General features: G+C 48.0%; 1 protein-coding gene across 1 annotated transcript in view; it reads right to left on the bottom strand.

Annotated features, from left to right (window-relative positions):
* LOC146782744 (extracellular calcium-sensing receptor-like) overlaps positions 1 to 22,887 on the bottom strand; it is a 71,188-nt gene that overhangs the window by 33,786 nt on the left and 14,515 nt on the right. The window contains exons 2-5 of the mRNA XM_085637222.1: positions 19,839 to 20,663; positions 15,653 to 15,877; positions 11,749 to 11,872; positions 10,747 to 11,659 (exon numbers count right to left, since the gene is read on the bottom strand). Coding sequence (XP_085493348.1) covers positions 10,747 to 11,659; positions 11,749 to 11,872; positions 15,653 to 15,877; positions 19,839 to 20,663 — 2,087 coding nt within the window. The remainder of the gene's footprint in view (positions 1 to 10,746; positions 11,660 to 11,748; positions 11,873 to 15,652; positions 15,878 to 19,838; positions 20,664 to 22,887) is intronic.

Genomic DNA, 22,887 nt, shown 5'->3' with positions numbered 1-22,887 from the left:
TGTAGTACTGCCCAGACAATGCCTTGATGTCCATCCATGGACAAGTATGTCAGCTCTATTCCTTCCTGTGTGCTGCCTGTCACCACTGATGTGTGAAAGGCACCGTACATTCGCTCAGAGGGCCTGTGTACGTTCCCTATCACTATGGGAGTGCTGCTGTATGTGTACCCATAGTGATAGTGAGCGTACAGGCGTGTGTACGGTCCGTATCACTATGGGTGTGCTCGCGTATGCGTACCCATAGTGATAGTGAGCAAAATGGCGTGTGTACGGTCCGTATCACTATGGGTGTGCTCGCGTATACGTACCCATAGTGATAGTGAGCGTACAGGCGTGTGTACGGTCCGTATCACTATGGGTACGCATACGCGAGAACACCCATAGTGATAGTGAGCGCACGCACGCGTGTACGGTCCGTATCACTATGGGTACGCATACGCGAGAACACCCATAGTGATAGTGAGTGTACAGGCGTCGGTACGGTCCGTATCACTATGGGTGTGCTCGCGTATGCGTACCCATAGTGATAGTGAGTGTACAGGCGTGTGTACGGTCCGTATCACTATGGGTACGCATACGCGAGAACACCCATAGTGATAGTGAGCGTACGCACGCGTGTACGGTCCGTATCACTATGGATACGCATATGCGAGAACACCCATAGTGATAGTGAGCGTACGCACTCGTGTACGGTCCGTATCACTATGGGTACGCATACGCGAGAACACCCATAGTGATAGTGAGCGTACAGGCGTGTGTACGGTCCGTATCACTATGGGTACGCATACGCGAGTACACCCATAGTGATAGTGAGCGTACGCACGCGTGTACGGTCCGTATCACTATGGGTACGCATACGCGAGAACACCCATAGTGATACGGACCGTACACACGCCTGTACGCTCACTATCACTATGGGTGTTCTCGCGTATGCGTACCCATAGTGATACGGACCGTACACACGCCTGTACCGGCCGTTGCTATGCATTTGGGGTGCCCTAGGGCCCCGGTACGCACCGTACCTGTGTGTGAAACTCCAAATTACATAGGGGACACATGAGGGACAAGTATAAAGGCCTACATGCATGCTGGTTGTCATGGAGACCAAGTTTAAAGTTTGAATTTTTTCCGGAAGGTGCACAGCAGAAGTCAGTTTGAATGAATCTACTTTGTTGCAATGTGGTTCTGGAGTTGACATCATGCTCAAGAAAAAAAACAATACAAACCCACTGACTGTGCTAGGTTTGAAGGGATTGGAGGAAACATAGGATGCAAATGTGAGTGACCAATCACTCTGTACTCCTGTGCATGAAACAGGCCAGCAAGGCAGATATAAGGCAGCCAGGTCCCATGAGGGAGCACTTGCCTGCACATCTTTGGATTCTACGACCCAGCTGCTGCTCCTGATTCCCTAGAACCATGTCAAGGTCTGAGGAGAGAGCACAGCCTTTCACCCTGGAGGAGAACCTGGCATTGCTGGATGTGATCCTCCCACAGTACCCCTGCTGTATGGGCGACCAGTGTATCAGGTGAGTGCAGAGTCTAATAGCACAGACTGTGTCCCTTTTTTGTGACTGTGACTTCTGGCATTGTGTCCAGGTGTGAACACATGCTATGTACTGTAGGGGGGTCCCAGGGGGGGGAATGCCTGATGTCTCCCAGCCAGAGCATGCTGTGGTGCATGTCTGCCGTCCTCACTTGCATTGTGTTTACTGTGACAATCACGCCATGGTGCATGCCACATTCTGCCTGTCTTGTCCTCCTGGGAATGTAGCCTCTACAGTCCTCATTTGATTATGTGGTCAGCCCAGTGTGACAGGTGACTGTACCCACAGATGTGTGTTAGTTCTGTGTACCTGTGCTGAGAGTGTCCACATGATGTGTTCGTACCCTGGACATCGGTGTGTGTGTAAGTCCCCTGTCATGTGGGTGGGTGCATATGTGGAGTGTAGCACCCGGGCTGCATGAGGGATGGATATACCCTGCCCATGTGATGTGAGCAGGGAGCAGTGCTGTGTGTCTGACGTGCAGAGCCAGCCCCACACCTGTGAGCCCCCCCCGTCTAGTGGCACATGTGCAGAGTGAGGTTTGTCGCTGCATTTGGCAATGGCAGGTGAATGTCCTGTGCCTGTGTGTGTCTGTGTACTCTGCTGAGGTAGCGTCAGTGGCCTGTGGCATGTGACTGCTTAGAGGTGCTGCACATAATCCTGGTGTACCTTCTGATGCACAGTGTGAGCCTGGATCATTGATTGTGTCGTTGCCCTCATTCCACCTGTGTACTTTCAATGGCACGTACTGCTTTTGCCCTTCCCCAGAGGATCATGTCCCTATGACAAAGGTGCAATGCGTTGGATGCATACTATGCCTTGTTGTAAACAGCAAATTTGTTCTAATATGTGTCTCTGTGACATGTGCCAGGTGTATTGATGTAGTGTCACTTGTTCATCCTCACAGGTAGGCGCCTCTGCCAAGAAGCAGATATGGATGAACGCCGTCAGTGCCGTGAGGAGGACGGAGGGTCGCAAGCGGCGCCTGGCCCAGGTGAGAAAACGCTGGCAGGATTTCCGGTGCTGGATGCGGAGGATCGCACGGGTCCTGCTGGGGGACTCACCTGAGACCCATAAGAACCGCGGGCGCCGCCGTCTGACCCATATCCGCAAGCGTGTGCTGGTGGTGGTCTTTCCAGACTTGGACAGGTGCTTACAGGAGAAGCTGCAGCAGGAAGGGGGTAGGTACATGTGTGTTTGTTGTGTGTCACTAGCATTTGTAAGTGCACAGTTGCATGGATACACTGCCAGGGTTTAAAGGTGCTGTGCAGATCCTGTTACCCACAGTATAGCAGTGCTCTCCTGCCTCCCTTCCCCTTCTTGCAATGTGTTCCCTGGTCTGTGTGTAGTCACTCCTTCACAAGGTTATCTAGGCTGGCACTTTATCCACGTGAACAATGCCTGTAGCATCATGTGTGGGGGTGGTGTGTAACAGGTTTTGGGACCTTGCCTGTGCCCTGTCCAGTTCAGTACTTGTGGGTTCCATGTCAGTTGGCACTCATGCAGAGTCCAGACATGGGAGTTAGTCTCTCAAGTGTCATGCCTTACAGCACGCATGTCCTATGTTGTGGCCTGTGACATGATGTGCATGAGTGTGCGATACGCATGGTGCAGGGATGGTGGCGTGTGTTGCAGTCATTCCCATTCAGGACCATGGAGTTGTGTGACCACTACTGTCCCCTGGGGCATATTTTCCTATGTGTCATGTGTGTCATCACAAAATTTGGACACTCTCAGTGTCCACAGCATAGGTTGTGCTCTGTGCCATTGTCCCCTGGCACCATGTATATTGACGTAAAATGTAGTACAAGTGTCCACTGTACAGCCTGACCTGATTTTCCTTGTTCATACTCACGGTGGCCAGTGCCTGTGTGTCTTGTTACAATCATCTGATGATGACCATTTGTACATGATTATTTGGACAGGCGCACCTTGGGTATTTGGTGTCCAATCTTGCATTTATGCAGCCCATGTGTATTTCACCCAGACTAAGAGATGTAAGTGCTTCATGTGTCTCAACTAATTGTCTCATGTAGGGGGTGGTTGGTGCGGGCAAAGCCTACATGTCAAAACCCGATTTCTCCTTGCTAGGTCTGGCCAGTGTGTGATGTTTGTCTGGACATACACTCAAGGTGCAGTAAGCCAGTCATGGTGGGCATGTTTTCAGTATTACCTATGCAGCATGTGCCTCAAGTTCATGGATATGGTCCCTGCTCATCCCTATTTTCGGCGACGCTGTGTGGTGCAGATGCAGTGCTGGATTGTCCCCAGGGCCTGGCTCCTCTGTCAAAATCCATTTCATGTCATTTGCTATTGTGTCATGCTCTCCACAGTTTTTCAGTGGCATGGTGGGTCAACCAACTGTGTGTTGCATGCCCTACATATGTACCTTGCTTTGTAGATGTTACTCATCTTACTTTTCAGGCTATGCACTGTAACCTATGTAGATTGGACTCATGTGACATATGTATACAGGTGTATGATTAATTGCTGTCTCTTCACCTTCCCCACAGCATCGTCGGGGGACACGGAGGGAGACATCGGCACAGACGGAGCGGAGGGACCGAGCACCAGTGCCAGCGGTGACATCGTGCCTGGCACATCGAGTGGAACTGAGGCGGAGGAGAGTGAGGCCGAGGACCTGTCCACTGCCACCACAGAATATGAAGCTGACGGGTCCAAGGATGATCTCTCCGAGTGGGCGGAGGCTGCACCAGCAGCTGACAGTGGCACAACATCTCTCCCCGCCCCCTCCATTGCCATCAGCCGCCTCCCACTTGCTCGTGTCCCTTCCCAGCGTGCCCAGTCACCGCATGTCTCCTTCCTGCCAGGCACCGCACCCCCTGCCCCTGTCTCCACTGCTGCTGCCAATGCCGAGTCTGTGGACATCCAGCGGCAGTTGCAGGTTGGTCAGGCTGCAATGCTTAATGTCCTCCATGGCCACAGCCAAGTGCTGAACAACATTGAGGCATACTTGGAGGGCATTTTCTCATCGCAGGCTGACCAACGCAACTTGCTGAGGTCCATTGACTCGACACTGACTGCAGCAGTGGGTCTCCTGCAGCGCTTTGTCCAACCCCCTACCCCTGACCCATCTGCACTTCCCACTCCCATGCCTGTCCCACGTACACCCAGATTTCAGCATGCACCCACCACAACAGACACAGGCACCACACCAGCAGGGAAGGTCAAACGCACACCTCCTGGCACGCACACACAGGGTGAAGTAGGCACACCCACTGGGTCGGGGGGCAAACGTAAGCCACGCAGACAGAGTGGGAGTCCGCATTCCACCAAATACACTCCCTCCAAATCCCCTCCCCTCAGCTCTCCTGGCCACATATCCAGCAAAGACTCCTTCATGGCCGCTCTGTCCCTGAGCCCCACAGTGACACCACCCCGCAAGCGGTCAAGGGAGTCCCCGGTCAGGGTGGTTGAGTCCCCCCCCTGTCCACACCCTCCCCCAGTGGCGCTGCGACCCATCCCTCTGACCCCCCCCTCCTTGGGGCCTGTGGTTCCTTTGGGTGCAGGGGAGTCGCTGGAGGACCTTGCAAAGGTGTGCAGCGCCATCCTGGCCTCTGCCTTTGGCCCTGCCCCACCCCCTGTGGTGGAGTCCTCCATCCCTGCACCCACGACACCTAACCTTCGCCCTCATGTCCCTGCGGTGCCTGGTCCTTCCCCCCCACATGATGCCCTCCCTCCTCTGGAAGACGAAGGAGTCTGACTGTGCAGGCAAGCTAGGGGACACGCGTCCCACTGTGTCCCCCACCTGGATTTGAACTTTTGATTGCCCTATGGGCATTGTACATTTTGAATTTTCAAGGGACATGCAGATTTTTGGATGCTGAATAAAGCAATTTATTTTTCCTTAGTACACTACTGTCTGTCTGGTATTGCTGTTGGTGGACCTGCCCCATTATTTTGGGTGGTGATAATGTGTTGGGTGTGTGGGAATTGTAGTCTTGTGCTGGTCATAGGGTGGATCCTGGTATCTGTGTGCCATCACAAGCTGTTGGCTACATAACTTTGTTCATGTAAGCAGTTACTGCATGGTGACATCGTCCCAAGGTGTGTTCCTTTCTCTGTGTAACCTGACATCTTCCCTGCAGGGTCTTTCCAATATGTTGCGCTGAGCTGTGTCTACATTAGCTGGGTGTGTGACGGACCCCTTCAACTGTGGCCATGCATGCAGAGCGATGTCTCCACCTGCATCATTTGTGGCATCCTGGGTGATCACTGTACTTGTGTATGTAGTCTGTTGACATGGCTTCATGTGGACATGTTCCCCTTTAGGCAGTATGCATATGTGTACTCCCAGCCTCGCACACATGTGTTACATGTACTGAAGGGTCTTTGTGCACCTGAGTGACAATTGTGGCAATTGGATCTGTGGGTACTCCACCCTTTTTCTTTCCATGGGCACTGCTGGGAGGACTCTGCACACACCCCTCCTGTGTCTGGGCACTGCTGGGAGTGTTAGGCACCCACCCCTCCTGTGTCTGGGCACTGCTGGGAGGACTCTGCACCCACCCCTCCTGTGTCTGGGCACTGCTGGGATTGATAGGCACACACCCCTCCTGTGTCTGGGCACTGCTGGGAATGATAGGCACACACCCCTCCTGTGTCTGGGCACTGCTGGGAGGACTCTGCACCCACCCCTCCTGTGTCTGGGCACTGCTGGGATTGATAGGCACACACCCCTCCTGTGTCTGGGCACTGCTGGGAGGACTCTGCACACACCCCTCCTGCGTCTGGGCACTGCTGGGAGGACTCTGCACACACCCCTCCTGTGTCTGGGCACTGCTGGGAATGATAGGCACACACCCCTCCTGTGTCTGGGCACTGCTGGGAGGACTCTGCACACACCCCTCCTGTGTCTGGGCACTGCTAAGAGGACTCTGCACCCACCCCTCCTGCGTCTGGGCACTGCTGGGATTGATAGGCACACACCCCTCCTGTGTCTGGGCACTGCTGGGAGGACTCTGCACACACCCCTCCTGCGTCTGGGCACTGCTGGGAGGACTCTGCACCCACCCCTCCTGCGTCTGGGCACTGCTGGGAGGACTCTGCACCCACCCCTCCTGCGTCTGGGCACTGCTGGGATTGATAGGCACACACCCCTCCTGTGTCTGGGCACTGCTGGGAGGACTCTGCACACACCCCTCCTGCGTCTGGGCACTGCTGGGAGGAATCTGCACACACCCCTCCTGTGTCTGGGCACTGCTGGGAGGACTCTGCACCCACCCCTCCTGTGTCTGGGCACTGCTGGGAGGACTCTGCACCCACCCCTCCTGTGTCTGGGCACTGCTGGGAGGACTCTGCACCCACCCCTCCTGTGTCTGGGCACTGCTGGGAGGACTCTGCACACACCCCTCCTGTGTCTGGGCACTGCTGGGAATGATAGGCACACACCCCTCCTGCGTCTGGGCACTGCTGGGAGGACTCTGCACACACCCCGCCGGTGTCTGGGCACTGCTGGGAGGACTCTGCACCCACCCCTCCTGTGTCTGGGCACTGCTGGGAGGACTCTGCACCCACCCCTCCTGTGTCTGGGCACTGCTGGGAGGACTCTGCACACACCCCTCCTGTGTCTGGGCACTGCTGGGAATGATAGGCACACACCCCTCCTGCGTCTGGGCACTGCTGGGATTGATAGGCACACAACCCTCCTGTGTCTGGGCACTGCTGGGAGGACTCTGCACACACCCCTCCTGCATCTGGGCACTGCTGGGAGGACTCTGCACACACCCCGCCGGTGTCTGGGCACTGCTGGGAGGACTCTGCACCCACCCCTCCTGTGTCTGGGCACTGCTGGGAGGACTCTGCACCCACCCCTCCTGCATCTGGGCACTGCTGGGAGGACTCTGCACACACCCCGCCGGTGTCTGGGCACTGCTGGGAGGACTCTGCACCCACCCCTCCTGTGTCTGGGCACTGCTGGGAGGACTCTGCACCCACCCCTCCTGTGTCTGGGCACTGCTGGGAGGACTCTGCACACACCCCTCCTGTGTCTGGGCACTGCTGGGAATGATAGGCACACACCCCTCCTGCGTCTGGGCACTGCTGGGATTGATAGGCACACAACCCTCCTGTGTCTGGGCACTGCTGGGAGGACTCTGCACCCACCCCTCCTGCGTCTGGGCACTGCTGGGATTGATAGGCACACACCCCTCCTGTGTCTGGGCAGTGCTGGGAGGACTCTGCACACACCCCTCCTGCATCTAGGCACTGCTGGGAGGACTCTGCACCCACCCCTCCTGCGTCTGGGCACTGCTGGGAATGATAGGCACACACCCCTCCTGTGTCTGGGCACTGCTGGGTGGACTCTGCACACACCCCTCCTGCGTCTGGGCACTGCTGGGAGGACTCTGCACCCACCCCTCCTGCGTCTGGGCACTGCTGGGATTGATAGGCACACACCCCTCCTGTGTATGGGCACTGCTGGGAGGACTCTGCACACACCCCTCCTGCGTCTGGGCACTGCTGGGAGGACTCTGCACCCACCCCTCCTGCGTCTGGGCACTGCTGGGAGGACTCTGCACCCACCCCTCCTGCGTCTGGCACTGCTGGGATTGATAGGCACACACCCCTCCTGTGTCTGGGCACTGCTGGGAGGACTCTGCACCCAACCCTCCTATTTCAGGATATGTACGCTTAGGACATACACGGGTGTGGGTTCGCTCCATGCATACGTGGGTGAGGGTACGGGTCATACATACACTGTTGGGGTGGGGGGTACGCTCCATATGTACGCGGGTGAGGGTACGGGTCGTACATACACTGTTGGGATGGGGGTACGGTCCGTATATACACTGTTGGGGTGGGGGTACGCTCCATACGTACGCGGGTGAGGGTACGGGTCGTACATACACTGTTGGGGTGGGGGTACGGTCCGTACATACACTGTTGGGGTGGGGGGTACGCTCCATACGTACGCAGGTGAGGGTACGGGTCATACATACACGGTTGGGGTGGGGGTACGCTCCATACATACGCGGGTGAGGGTACGGGTCGTACTTACACTGTTGGGGTGGGGGGTACGCTCCATGCATACGGGGTGGGGGTACGGTCCGGACGTACACTGTTGGCATGGGGGGTACGCTCCATACGTACGCGGGTGAGGGTACGGGTCGTACATACACGGTTGGGGTGGGGGTACGCTCCATACGTACGTGGGTGAGGGTACGGGTCGTACTTACACTGTTGGGGTGGGGGTACGCTCCATGCATATGGGGTAGGGGTACGGTCCGTACGTACACTGTTGGCATGGGGGGTACGCTCCATACATACGCGGGTGAGGGTACGGGTCATACATACACGGTTGGGGTGGGGGTACGCTCCATACGTACGCAGGTGAGGGTACGGGTCGTACTTACACTGTTGGGGTGGGGGGTATGCTCCATGCATACGGGGTGGGGGTACGGTCCGTACGTACACTGTTGGCATGGGGGTACGCTCCATACGTACGCGGGTGAGGGTACGGGTCGTACTTACACTGTTGGGGTGGGGGGTACGCTCCATACATACGGGGTGGGGGTACGGTCCGTACATATCCGTACCCACGCTGTGGAATGCATGTGCGGGCCGTACCCAGGCCTTTGCCACATGGGTACAGCCGTCCCGCCATTGTTGGGGTGACGTAGGTGTGGGCGTGGTACGACTCGTACCCACACTCTTAAGGCATGGGTACGGGACGTACCTGTATTGTTGTGTTGCCGGTTCGCGTCGTCAACCACTTCCGTTGTGGCGGACGCTGGCTTTGCTGGACACGCCCCCACCCCCTCGTAGTGACCAGGGCCTGGAGGTCAGGTATGTCCAGGGCATGTGAGCTGTGTGACTTGGGTGGGGGTTTTGTGGCCTGCCCCTGCTCCTGCCCCCCCTTTCCCCCCTCCCTTTGTTGTTCTGACCTTCTGCGGCATCTGCGTCGTAACCTGTAGAGGAGGTCGACTGCTATGAGGGCTGGGATGACACGTAGGTTCGGGTCCATGTCTGTCCGTCGCTTGCAGGTACTCCTTGTTCGCGTCGTCCTGATTTCCCGGCAGTTTTTGGCTGCCGGAAAATATTCTCCGTGCGGGATGACGTCGGTGCGAATCGTACTTCCTGGTTCGTGAATGGCAGGCTGCGTGCATCCCGACGTCACGTCGGCGCTTTCCCGGATCACATTTGTATGTTTAGTTTCTTCGGTCGGGGTTTTGTACGATTCGTACGGAAATAGTATTTCCGTGCGAATCGTACTTCCATGTTTGTATATTGTTGCGACCGGGTACGCGTCGGACGGAGAATATGCTCCGTCCGACGGTTCGTACCGGGTTTTTACAGGATCGTAATCGGCACCTATATCTGGTAAAAAGCTATATGCTTAATTGTTTCTTGTGGATGTTCTCTCCCACAATACTTTTGCCACAATATTTTGGTTGTTCCCATTATAAGTGTAGGAACACAATATTTTGCTAAACAATATTTTTGACAACATCTTTTTGTCTTTCGATATTTTTATTCACAGTATTCTGTCAGACAACCAACCAATACTCTATCATGGAAGTAAGTGAAACATTATACTATGGAAGAGAATAAATAGTTTTAATGGGTTGATTAAAGGAACAAAATGCATGTATTTCGCTTGAATGTTAGTCGGTGATGTGGAAGCTCACTGCAGAGTAAATTGCGAACACAAAACCGTTTGCACATTGATGATAGTCAAGTGTTTTTTATTTTGTTAGCATACAGGTGTATCAATGCTAGAAAAAATGTATGTGGTTTGGTTGTATCAAAATTATATTGCCTATTGTATTAACAAAAAGCCATACCCACCCAGCGTATGACACTTTCTAATGGTCATGATAAGTATTGCTGGTGCAAGAAATTCCAGAATATCTTTGAGAGATTAAACCTAGGGCCATATTGAGATGCAAAAGGAGGCTTCCTGGAGTAAAGAGAAAATAATAACCAACAAAATGCCATGGTCAGGACATTCAGTGTTGTCACTAACAGGCTGGTAACTTGAACATAGTAACAATTAAAAAAAAATCATATAGACTCACACTCTTCTTAAGCCCACGCCATGTGCTATGTTCAAAAATCAAATTTTGTTCCACTTTTTTTGGTGCTGTATAAAGTTTTTTGCTCCACATCTTTATTCTATCTTATGGAGATGACAATGAACCTAACATTAGCTTACTGAATTGCTTTATGTTTTTACCTGCTTCTGTGACCTGCCCCCCTGCCTATTAAATGCTCCTTTGTATTCATCTCTGGTTTTAGAAGTATTATGTAACATTTTGGGAAAAATATACAGAAAAGCAAACCAAAACTAGATGACAAAATGGCAAATATCTCCATAGCTACCATGTACTTGCCTTTAGTGCTGAGATAAGCTGGAATAAATGAAAGCCAGACACTGAGGAAGGCGAGCATGCTGAAGGTGATAAACTTTGTCTCATTAAAACTGTCTGGCAGTTTTCGGGACAGGAAAGCTACAATGAAACTTATGGTTGCTAGAAGCCCAAGATATCCTAACATGCACCAGAAAGCAAAAGGAGACCCTTCATTGCATTCAAATATTATCTTGCCAGGCTGTGAGTGGATGTTGTATACAGAAAATGGCGAAGAGATGCTTAGCCAAGAGACACACAGAATAAATTGGAGCAATGTACATACACTGATTAATGTATATGACAACTGGGGTCCCACCCATCTTCTTAAGTTACTGTTGGGTTTGGTAGCATTGAAGGCGATAACCACCATGATGGTTTTTGCTAAGATGCAAGACACACAGAGAGCAAAACTGATACCAAAGGCAGCCTGACGCACAAGACATTTGTCTGCTGTCGGAAAACCAATGAAAGTCAAAGAGCAGAGGAAGCAGACGGTGAGCGAGATGAGCAGGAGGTAGCTGAGGGAGCGGTTGTTGGCCTTGACAATAGCTGTGTCTTTGTGACATATAAAGATCCCCAGGATTGCAATAGGAATAGATGAGGAAAGAACGCTGATTGTTGCCAACACTGCACCAAGAGGTTCTTTGTAGGACAGAAATTCAGTAGTCTTTGGTAGACATAAGTCTTGTTCTGCATTTGGCCATTGGTCCCAGGGGCACGTGAAACACTCAATAGAATCTGAAAGAGAAAATTTAGAGGGAGATTGAAGAGCTCATTTAACATTTTAGTTGAATTATTTTTGAATGGATTTTTTTAGACTAACTCACCAGTGTGATTGGAAATTTCTCCTTGGGAACACGGAACACATTGGAAGCAGCAGATAGGCTCTCCTTCTTTGGAGGCTTTCCTAAAACCGTATCGACAGCTAGAGCTGCACACAGAGGGCGGTACCTAGAGACAAGGGAAAATATAGATATGTGTGGGGTTTAATTTTGACAGTGATGTTTGCTTCAGACAAATATAAAGGGCTTTCTGGTTAAGTATTCTTAGATTGGACACTTTTTTATCCCACTACTTGCAACATTTTATATATAGCTCATGAATGGGAGGATAATTATGAAACATGTAAATAAACACCAAGAGGTTTTGGAACCAGTACTTCAGGAAATGTTTGGTTCGTTTAACTACTCAGTAGGCCAATTTTAATTAGTGTCAGTTAAAATCCATAACAAACCTTTAACACATACACTATAAATAAATTGTTATGAAAAAGAAGTATATATCAAACCATAACACTAATAACACAGAACAATATGCAATTAATACGAATCAACTTGAGATAAAAGTTTTCAGTTCATAAATTACATGTAATTAACAGAAATATACTATACTAAATTGAAATAATTTTTCTCATTTTGAAGTAAAAAGTAAATTCTCACCTAAAGTAAAAATATATTTTATTGATTATATATTAATATTTATTAAAAGTGATGTGTTAAATTATTTCAAAATTTCAGAATTTAAAAATCTTTTTCCTGTTTTTAACATTAAATTATATCTATGATTATTATATGTATTACTTAATTCAAATTAAAATTAATTCCTATGGGATTTACATTTAAGTCCCTGTCTCCATTATTATCTATGGTGGTGCAGTACCAATGAATGGCCATGTGTGGTGTTGGACTTACTACTGTTTTTTTAGAAGCAACTTACACTTGTATATTTTGTACCACACCCTTTTTCAGGGAGTTGAAATGTGTACGTATAAACTTTTGAGTTACTTTATACTCGTATTTTGTGAATAGCCAACGGTAGTAAAGTTACTCAAAAGTGTAAGAGTAAAGTTACATGTATAAATTGCTCACAAGTGTAAGTTCCCTTTGCAAATAGTCCTGTATATGTGCAAGTAACTTCCAAGTATAAAATTCGATCTCAGGATTCGTCGAGCGGCCAAGTTATAGGAGCTACAGTATACAATAAGAATGACTTAAAGGTCCAAAAATAAAGGCGGGCCGTACCACCATTGTTGGGGTGACGTAGGGGTACGCATGGTACGTCCCATACCCACGCTCTGAGGGCGTGGGTACGGGCCGTACCACCATTGTTGTGGTGAGGTAGGGGTACGGCCCGTACCCACGCTCTGAGGGCGTGGGTACGGGCCGTACCACCATTGTTGGGGTGACATAGGTGTACGGCCCGTACCCACGCTCTGAGGGCGTGGGTACGGGCCGTACCACCATTGTTGTGGTGACGTAGGGGTACGGCCCATACCCACGCTCTGAGGGAGTGGGTACAGGCTGTACCACCATTGTTGTGGTCACATAGGGGTACGTCCCGTACCCACGCTCTAAAGGCGTGGGTACGGGCCATACCACCATTGTTGTGGTGACGTAGGGGTACAGCCCATACCCATGCTCTGAGGGCGTGGGTACGGGCCGTACCACCATTGTTGGGGTGACGTAGGGGTACGTCCCGTACCCACGCTCTAAGGGCGTGGGTACGGGCCATACCACCATTGTTGTGGTGACGTAGGGGTACGGCCCGTACCCATGCTCTGAGGGCGTGGGTACGGGCCGTACCACCATTGTTGGGGTTACGTAGGGGTACGTCCCGTACCCACGCTCTGAGGGCGTGGGTACGGGCCGTACCACCATTGTTGGGGTGACGTAGGGGTACGCGTGGTACGACCCTTACCCACGCCCTCAGAGCGTGGGTACGGGCCGTACCCCTACGTCACCACAACAATGGTGGTACGCCACGCGTACCCCTACATCACCCCAACAATGGTGGTATGGCCCGTACCCACGCCCTCAGAGCTTGGGTACGGGACATACCACCATTGTTGTGGTGATGTAGGGGTACACGTGGTATGGCCCGTACCCACGCTCTGAGGGCGTGGGTACGGGCCGTACCACCATTGTTGTGATGACGGGACGCGTCCACGTCCACTTCCATTGTGGCGGGATGCAGGGATTGGTGGACACACCCCCCGAAGTGACCAGACCCTGGAGGTACTGTATGTACATGATATATGTGGTATAACATTTTTGTTCTAGTTCCTTAAGCTGGGAGAGAATCAGAGTACTGTTCTATTGCACTTTAGCTCTAATTTAAATCCACAGAAGAGATACCATCTATATGCCCAACACTCCACAACACCTTGTCGTTCCACCTGTATGGTCACCAGCAGCAATTGCCTTGATTTCAGGGTTGGGTGACACGTGGGGAGTACAGTGTGTGGTGGCGGGCATCAGTAGAGCAGTGCACACTGAAAGGAGGCTGGACTTTGAAGTATTGTTATTATTGTGTTTGCATGTTAATGTCTGCCAGCAGGAGGAGCGATGCAGGACTTGATGGGTAGAAGCTGTTAGGGTAGCCTTCTCTCAGTACCATAAATGATGGTCTACTTAGAGTGTCATGCATAGTTATAACCTGCACACCTAATGAAAGCAATCTCTTCAATATAAACCTATATGTTGATGGTGCTACCATGTAATCCTGACCAGCTCCAGTCAGGTAAGTGAAACAATGACAAATGCGAACAGAGACTGTCACATATGGACAAGGTGCACTTTTCAAAGGCCCTAATGGTGCTCTAAATCTAAATCACACTTTGCAAAGTATAAATACTACTCATGAATTAAACCGGGTCTTGTAACACTACGCGGGAACCTTGGGATTGGATAAAGAATAATAAATGTGAATTTGTTTGACTACTGAACACTCTATGTTTCCTCTTGTTCATGTAAAAATTCTTTTTTTTTTATTTGACTAATCAGGTCATGTTTCATGTTGAAAGTACTGTAAATGTATTGTACTGGTTTAATTCATGAGTAGTATTTATACTTTGCAAAGGTGATTTAGATTTAGAGCACTTGGAATGTCTACATGTCCTACAGAGGATGCTAGAATCCCTAAATCAATAACTTGTTCTAGTATGTTGCTTTGGAGAAAGACGAATGACCCACTGGATGGAAGTCTGTTTTTGAAGCTCATCATACTATTTCCCCCTTTTTGTAGGCAGAAGTAGTTTGGGCTTCTTAAGTGTTACAGTTAGGTCTTTAAAACATTTTAGGTTGGACAGCTGTCAAATAGCTGGGTCTGTGAAGGCTTTACCTCTGCCAGCCCAGTGGTATACTCAGAGTTTTCAGTCTGTTTAGCAGTAGTTATTTTCCTGAAAATGCTTCTAGTGATAAGGTGTGAGCAGTTTCAGTGGAAAGGCATACAACTGGGTTGCCATCCACGTTAGGCTCTAGAAGCATAAAAAGAAAATGTGAATGTCCATACTCCATACCAAGAATGGTAAAAATTGAGTTGGAAGGACTGCCTTTAGTAGGACAGGGCTTCCAATACCACTAATATTGGTGGTATTCTGGTGATCATGGTGTTTCTGACGGTGGAGTCACCTGTGCTACCGCCTCTGGAAACAGTGATTCCCCACCTCTTAATTTGGTTGGGGAAACTAGAGTTCTGTGCATAAAGCCTCTGCTAATATGTGCCAGTAGTGCCAACACCCCCTGATAGACAGCATTGGTGTCCTTTGGCACAGGATCCATGATACTGAATAAAACAGATCACTTTTTAGATCCAGTTTATCCATGAAGTGCTTCTCAATTATTATGTGAAATACACACCATAACAAGTTATGTGCATCAAATTTTAAAATGAAAAACAGACTTGTCTCACATCTCCCCAGTCCCTGCACTTGAGAAACATGCCCTTTCTTACCTCTCTGGTGCCTGTAGCCCACTGGACACCACTGGCATCGATGACCAGTGTTTTGCCAGGAGAGACACTGGAGTCGTAGTTGCCCACCTTTACATGCCTGATGGTGCCATCCGGACCCCCCTGCCAGTTTACAATGTCATATTGTGCTGGGGGGTTGCCATATTTATCAAAGAAGTTCTCCGGGTCTTCTCTTCGTAAGTGCACCTTCTTGATGTACTGGAGGAGCTTAAGGAATGGAGAGGAAGAAATAACTTCAGGTAACCAGAACTTTATGATTCTCCACACAGGCTTGCCATATATTTGTTACAACATTACCAAATGGCGGCCCTCCTTTTGAAGAGTATTTAAATATGTACAGATTATTGAAACAGTAACGAGACATGGAATTTAAAACACGTGTGACATAGATGTGGTACATGTTTAATATGATTCCATGGAAGTCTTGGCCAAATGAAATATTCAACTGCCTTGAGGTGGGCAAAGCCACTTGATACTTTCAGCTTCCTATTAGGCCTGCAAAGCCCATGACCCGGAAGTTATGTGAAATATGATGACTCGGCATCCACGGAAATAGAAAATAAACGGCAATTACTTCCTGAGTGATAGCGGCTGCCTAAACAGGGCATCCGTTTAAAATGATAGTATAATGAGCTTCACAACACAGACACAGCCTCAATTAATGTTCAAAAATTCACAGGGAAGGGAGGGACTTTTGATTGTTTTTGATATATCACAATATTTAGGTGAATAGCATTATCATAGGCATAAGCAGTTTGGCATATATTACTTTGTAGGCGTGGCTGTCATGACAGTGGTAGGACTGTTAACTCGGATTAATTGGGCAGGTTTTCCCTAACGACCTTCTTTGTGTTATTTATATTGCCCCAGTTATTTGAAAACCTTTCTTTTCTAGGATCACTAGTAGCAGTTTTCCCTCATACATAGTTATTACAGTGCTTGCACATTTCTATTGTTTTTCTCCTTTTTTAATACTTTAGCGTCTCCTACTACACATGCAGTGTATACTGTTTCATGTGCTATTTTGTTCCAGAATGTCTCTTGCTGCTTCCTGAGACAACAATGCTGAACAATTTAGGATTGATTATGTAAGTTAATGTACTATTCTAACTTAAGTAGTGGTATATAAGGGTAAAGTGCACTTTCTCCAAAGTAATCCAGGATGATTTAATATGCGAACCACAGTTGTGAATATACTTTGGCGAAAATTAAAAAATCACAAAGTATTAAAAAAAATTGTTTATAGTCAAGCCAAATCTTTATTCGGTTTATAGGAAGAGCATAAAATCATACATTATATTTATAAAATACAATATGCGAAAAACAATATACATAACCACAACAGTTCAGCAGACCAAGCAGATATTCCTAAAACTTAATTACATCCGGAGTATCTGATTCTAAGTGCCTTATTTATGGATTCAACCAATGACAGTCAGATGCTCAGAGACTCTAGTTTTTGGAGCTACATTAAAGCAGGTCTACGTTGTTTAAAGTTACGTCAAAAAGTGTTTAAAGATACACCTTTGTTTTTTTTTTTAAATAAAAATATACAAAAAATGATGACGTGTATTGTGTTTTATAGTGAAATGCCTTCACACGGACCTAATCAAATAATCTGAAAATCTTAAACCATTTCACATTTCTGGGTAAGCTATCACAAAATGCATCATGTTAAGGTGGAATCGAGTCAACAGAAAACAATGTTAGGAATTTAAAATAGAAAGCAGATGGGGCTGTAGACCATAAGTTATTAAAAGCACGTCATGGGCAATGATTGTTGGTTTAATCATGTCAATACCAAGGGCCTGATTACGAGTACAGTGGTCCCAAGACCTCCATGCTGGTGGCAGTCTGACCGCCGCGTCCTTGGCATTCGAACCGCCCAATTAGGGCCATGGTGGTCAGACAGCTACAAGACCGCCACCACCGCCATGATCTAGGATCCCATGAGTGTGGCAGTGGGGAAAGGCACGATCTGTGGGGGCGGGTCCAATGCCAGCACCACATTGCAGATCATGACCTTCCTTTCCACTGACCTAGGTTGATGGGATGGAAGGTAAGGGACCCCAGGGCGATTCTGTCCAGTGTAGATAGTGGCCGGGTGCACATGTGTGCCCCCCCATGTTTCCACTGCTTATGCTTGCACTGTGCACCATGCATGACAGGGGGCATGGCAATAGTGCATGCAAGACAGTGGAGGTGCTGCAGGGCGGTAGCATTGACTTCGGGCTCTGTATACTTCCACCACTAGACCCCCGCTGGCACACCACCAACCTGGCGGTAAAGTCAAAATCTGGTGATCTGGATGCAGCTGGCTTGGCAGCATTCTCCCGACAACCAATGCTGCAGCCTGGCGATTTGACCGCCAAGGTTCAAAATCAGGCCCTAACTTTTTTCTGTGTCATCATCAAACTTAGTTGACATTTTAATAGAGATTTTGACAGTATAACTGGGGAGGCAGGGTATGCGACCTTTCTCTAATCAATCTATGTCCTAATTTCGAGGCATATCTAAAGATTACCGCTGAATTTTCGTTCAATTGTTGTTCGTTATCCATCTGATCAAATAAGATACTCAAATAGGAGCAAGTATCAACTTTCTGTATCTGGGAGACTTTTATTAGAAAACAGTGTGATTTAAATGATCTTTTGCCATAGGACATTGTGAAAGATTTGCTCACATTAATTTTCAGACTTTGCCCCTCCATACAGTGCACAAAGGAGTCTGGGAGCTGTTGTAGACCTTTGGGGTTCTTGCCATGAGGATAGCATCGTCAACGTATAATAACAGTGGAACTGAACGGCAACCAATCCTTGGCACACCAACTTTGGCTTGCAATAGTACTCCTTTAAGACCATTAATGTATAGGGTAAAATAGAAAGGAGCACAAAAGCACAATTGGCTGACTTCTCTCTTTACCCTAAATGGTTTAGAGCATTTCTGCTTAGGGCCAAAAACACCTTGGCAGTGGGGTGTTGGTACAAAAAACTAAGACTCATCCACCCCTAGTGATTCATGATGATATGATTGACACAGTCAAACACACTGCTAAGGTCTATAAAACCTACGGAGAAAGAGCCCTTTTAGTATATTTTCCTATGAATAATTCCAGGTTGAGACACTGCTCAACCGTGTCCAGCTCTTTTGTAAAGATGTTTTGAAAGTCTGATAGAACTGAATTTTGTTCTCCCCACATTTCCAACTATTCTAAAGAGACTCTGTCAAGATATTTGACAGAACAGTTAAGCGGGGTGATCGGAGAATAGTATTGTGGGTCAATTGAGTATCCTTCTTAATATATGAGACTAATATGGTTTCATCCATGTCGAAGGTAATACCCCCAGCCCAATTGACTTTCAAGCATTTGTTAACAGAGGGGACCACAGGTTACTGTTTTCTTTGTAAATGTTGACAGTAACCCATCAGGGTGTGCAGACTTGGCCCCACCGCTCTTCTTCAGGGCAGAGTAAATGTTGGAAATATCAACAGTAACTGTATGATCATCTTTGGTTTCTAAATCATTGATAGGGGTAAGAGTCTTGTGATCCTAGTCAAACATACTGCTAAAATTTGCAATCCAGACTGCTTCAGTCACTCCCAGAGTCAGGGAATGGGGGATCAGGGAATCAATGAGGAGCAGGAAGTCATGTTTATAGTCAACACCTTCATGAACGACAAGCCTCTTAGGGAGCTCAAAGGCCTGTCCTAATGAACTAGCAATGGATAGCACTAGCACTCTCGTTTGCCAAAACGTATTCGCTGCTAGTACTGACTTTGCAGAGTTTGTAAACTTGGGGAGCAGCTAACATGCTGTACGGCCATCGTGGAAAGTTACTTTATATGCTTTCAAAATGGCAGCTACATGGCAGCAATCTTAGAGCCGTACAACATTTTTATTTTGCATTCCAGTTGGTATACAGTTCCAGTTGCCTGGCACATCCTATACATGCATTTCAAAAACATAACTTAAGGCATTACATTTTGGTCTAAATTGCAACAGTACATCCAAATATAACACATTTATGGTGGTGGGGCAATGTTTTGTGTAGTAAGAAAACAGCAAACAATTAAACTATAGTATTTGCACCATATACTCCAAGACATGGTCATTTGTCTTACTTTCACAAACTGAAATCTATATTATGTTAATTAACCTAATACAAACCTGCCATGGGTGGAAGTCTGACATATTTGTACATGTCTCTTGAAGGAAAGACCCTCCACTGTGTATGCATGGCCTCAGATCTTGTAAAGCTAATGCAGTGGCATAAACTGCACTGTAGACATTATGGGTGATTCTGAAGTCCATCAGGAGACCAAAGGGAAGACTGTTGAGTTGTTCATTCCCAGTGCATGCCTTGGTTTCATTACCTTTGATCTTTATGGATATTTCATGGTGGAGCCATTGGCAGCCAAACAATTCTTCCCAGTATCTTCTGATAAAAATATCCTCTGGGGCTCTTGAAGGGTGAAGTTCTGTAAAATATCTTTGGAAAGCTACCATTTCTCCATTGTAGATTGCAAAACCAATGGTGCCAACAAGGATTTCTGAGTATTTCTCAATGGAAAGCAGAGATGATGTTGACCAGGCTTCACTTGCAATCCATATTTTCCCAGTCACATTCTGCCTCACCATCTCATCCAGGAGAGGAGTCAGATAGGCACTAGAAGAGAAAACGACAATAGCCCTGGCTGTTGAGTTTTTGATAACTTGAGTGATATGAAAGGCGTTTTTGGCAGCTTGGCTCGGGAGGACAGTCTCAGAGAAGGCCACACAAGCCCCTGCCTTGACTAGCTCTTGCTGTACCAGTTGGATTCCCCGTTGTCCATAATCATCATCCGCAGCCAGAATGCCCACCCATGTCCATCCAAAGTGCATCACTAACTCGGTCAGTCCTCTGGTTTGGAAGTCATCACTGGGGATCGTGCGGAAAAAGGATGGGAACTGGTTTCGATCACTCAAGAGGGAACTTGTTGAAAAATAACTGATCTTTTGCAACAACAAAAAAAACACTTACATGTTACCAAATGGCAGTTTCATGCACATATCTCAACCAGGCAACATGCTTTTTTGGAAACTCCTGAAAACAGAAGTTTTATCATTCCCTTTCTAATGGACCTTCCACATGACCTGGGGCTGCAAACCATCAGCTCTGGACAAATACTCTACCTGATTGGACACACTGATTTTTCTCCAGACTGGACAGTTTTTTCTTTCTTCTTTCCTATTTACTCTTTTTATCTTCTTTTTGATCTCCTGTCACCTTGAGAGCTTGCAGTTGGAACAAAGTGCTGTAGAGGCAATCAGCATAACATGTCTGATGGTATGCGAGTGGGTGGATGTCTGGTGGTGATCATTGAGCATGAGTGCCTGTAGGATAATGTGGTTATCTGTGGTATATTAAAATGGGCAACGGCCGGCATGCTGGGCAGCCTGTGTGCAAGGGTGTCTGTAGTTCTCTAGGTAAAGGTGTTTGTAGTTCTCTAGACACGGGTGTTTGTCTGTAGTTCTCTAGGCAAGGGTGTCTGTAGTTCTCTAAACAAGGGTGTTTGTCTGTAGTTCTCTAGGCAAGTGTGTTTGTAGTTCTCTAGGCAGGGGTATTTGTCTGTAGTTCTCTAGGCAAGGGTGTTTGTAGTTCTCTAGACACGGGTGTTTGTCGGTAGTTCTCTAGGCAAGGGTGTCTGTAGTTCTCTAGACAAGAGTGTTTGTATGTAGTTCTCTAGGCAAGGGTGTTTGTAGTTCTCTAGGCAAGGGTGTTTATAGTTCTCTAGGCAAGGGTGTTTGTCTGTAGTTCTCTAGGCAAAGGTGTTTGTAGTTCTCTAGACACGGGTGTTTGTCTGTAGTTCTCTAGGCAAAGGTGTTTGTAGTTCTCTAGACACAGGTGTTTGTCTGTAGTTCTCTAGGCAAGGGTGTCTGTAGTTCTCTAGACAAGGGTGTTTGTCTGTAGTTCTCTAGGCAAGTGTGTTTGTAGTTCTCTAGGCAGGGGTATTTGTCTGTAGTTCTCTAGGCAAGGGTGTTTGTAGTTCTCTAGACACGGGTGTTTGTCGGTAGTTCTCTAGGCAAGGATGTCTATAGTTCTCTAGACAAGGGTGTTTGTATGTAGTCCTCTAGGAAAGGGAGTTTGTAGTTCTCTAGGCAAGGGTGTTTGTAGTTCTCTAGGCAAGGGTGTTTTTCTGTAGTTCTCTAGGCAAGGGTGTTTGTGGTTCTCTAGACAAGGGTGTTTGTCTGTAGTTCTCTAGGCAAGGGTGTTTGTAGTTTTCTAGGCAAGGGTGTTTGTCTGTAGTTCTCTAGGCAAGGGTGTTTGTCTGTAGTTCTCTTGGCAAGGGTGTGTGTCTGTTGTTCTCTAGACAAGGGTGTTGAAAATGCTGAATTATGGTGTGAAGTGCTATGTGCAAATAAGTTATTTATTACATGTGTCAGTTCTTTCACGACCCAGGAAGGGGGCCTATTATGGGGTCGTTAGTCTGGAAAAGGTCTCTCTTTACCTCAGACTTGTTTTAAGCAGAGTAAAAAATCTGAAGTGTGTGCAGTTAGAGATAATGTATGTGATATTCTGCCTCCTCCTTTTACTATTCATGCTATGAAGGGGCCACCCCTGTAGTGTCTCCTCGAACATCAAGAGGGGAGAGGGACACAAACCATGGAACATTTAAGTCATCTACCTAACTATAGACCTCTCACAGATTTGCTTGAACTAGACTGATTCACTACGTTGACACAAAACATTGAAGAAGGTAAGTGCATCCAAAAAATAAATAATTGGAAAGCTGCAAAATATTTAACAAAAATATTACCTAAAATGTGCAGCATCCCCTCATTGCCCAGGACAACCCCAATGCAGCTGCACTTCAGGAAGGAATTGAAGTTCTCGCCTCTTTAAAGAGCACTATATTAAAATAAATTTTTTATATTTTTTATATAGCACAAACGTGACCAAATAGCATCAGAGGCCTTTCCACACTCATTATATTATATTACACAAGATCAGATTGTTTTTTTATTATTAAATATTTTAGGCATCAGTAGATTAAGTGATTTGCCCAGAATTGCAGGACCCTGAGCCGACAGTCAAACTCCAACCTGGATGCCCAGCTCCAAAGTTGGCAATTCTTGCCTTTGGGCCACATCTTCCTATTAGCTGTCTACAACCCAGCTTCCTCTCCCAGGCTATTAATCGTTTACTTTATAATTGTTTTTGACCATGTACAACTCT

This window comes from Triturus cristatus, chromosome 12, assembly GCF_964204655.1.
Source record: "Triturus cristatus chromosome 12, aTriCri1.1, whole genome shotgun sequence".
NCBI classification, from domain to species: Eukaryota; Metazoa; Chordata; class Amphibia; order Caudata; family Salamandridae; genus Triturus; species Triturus cristatus.
This window is presented reverse-complemented; position numbering and strand designations above follow the sequence as displayed.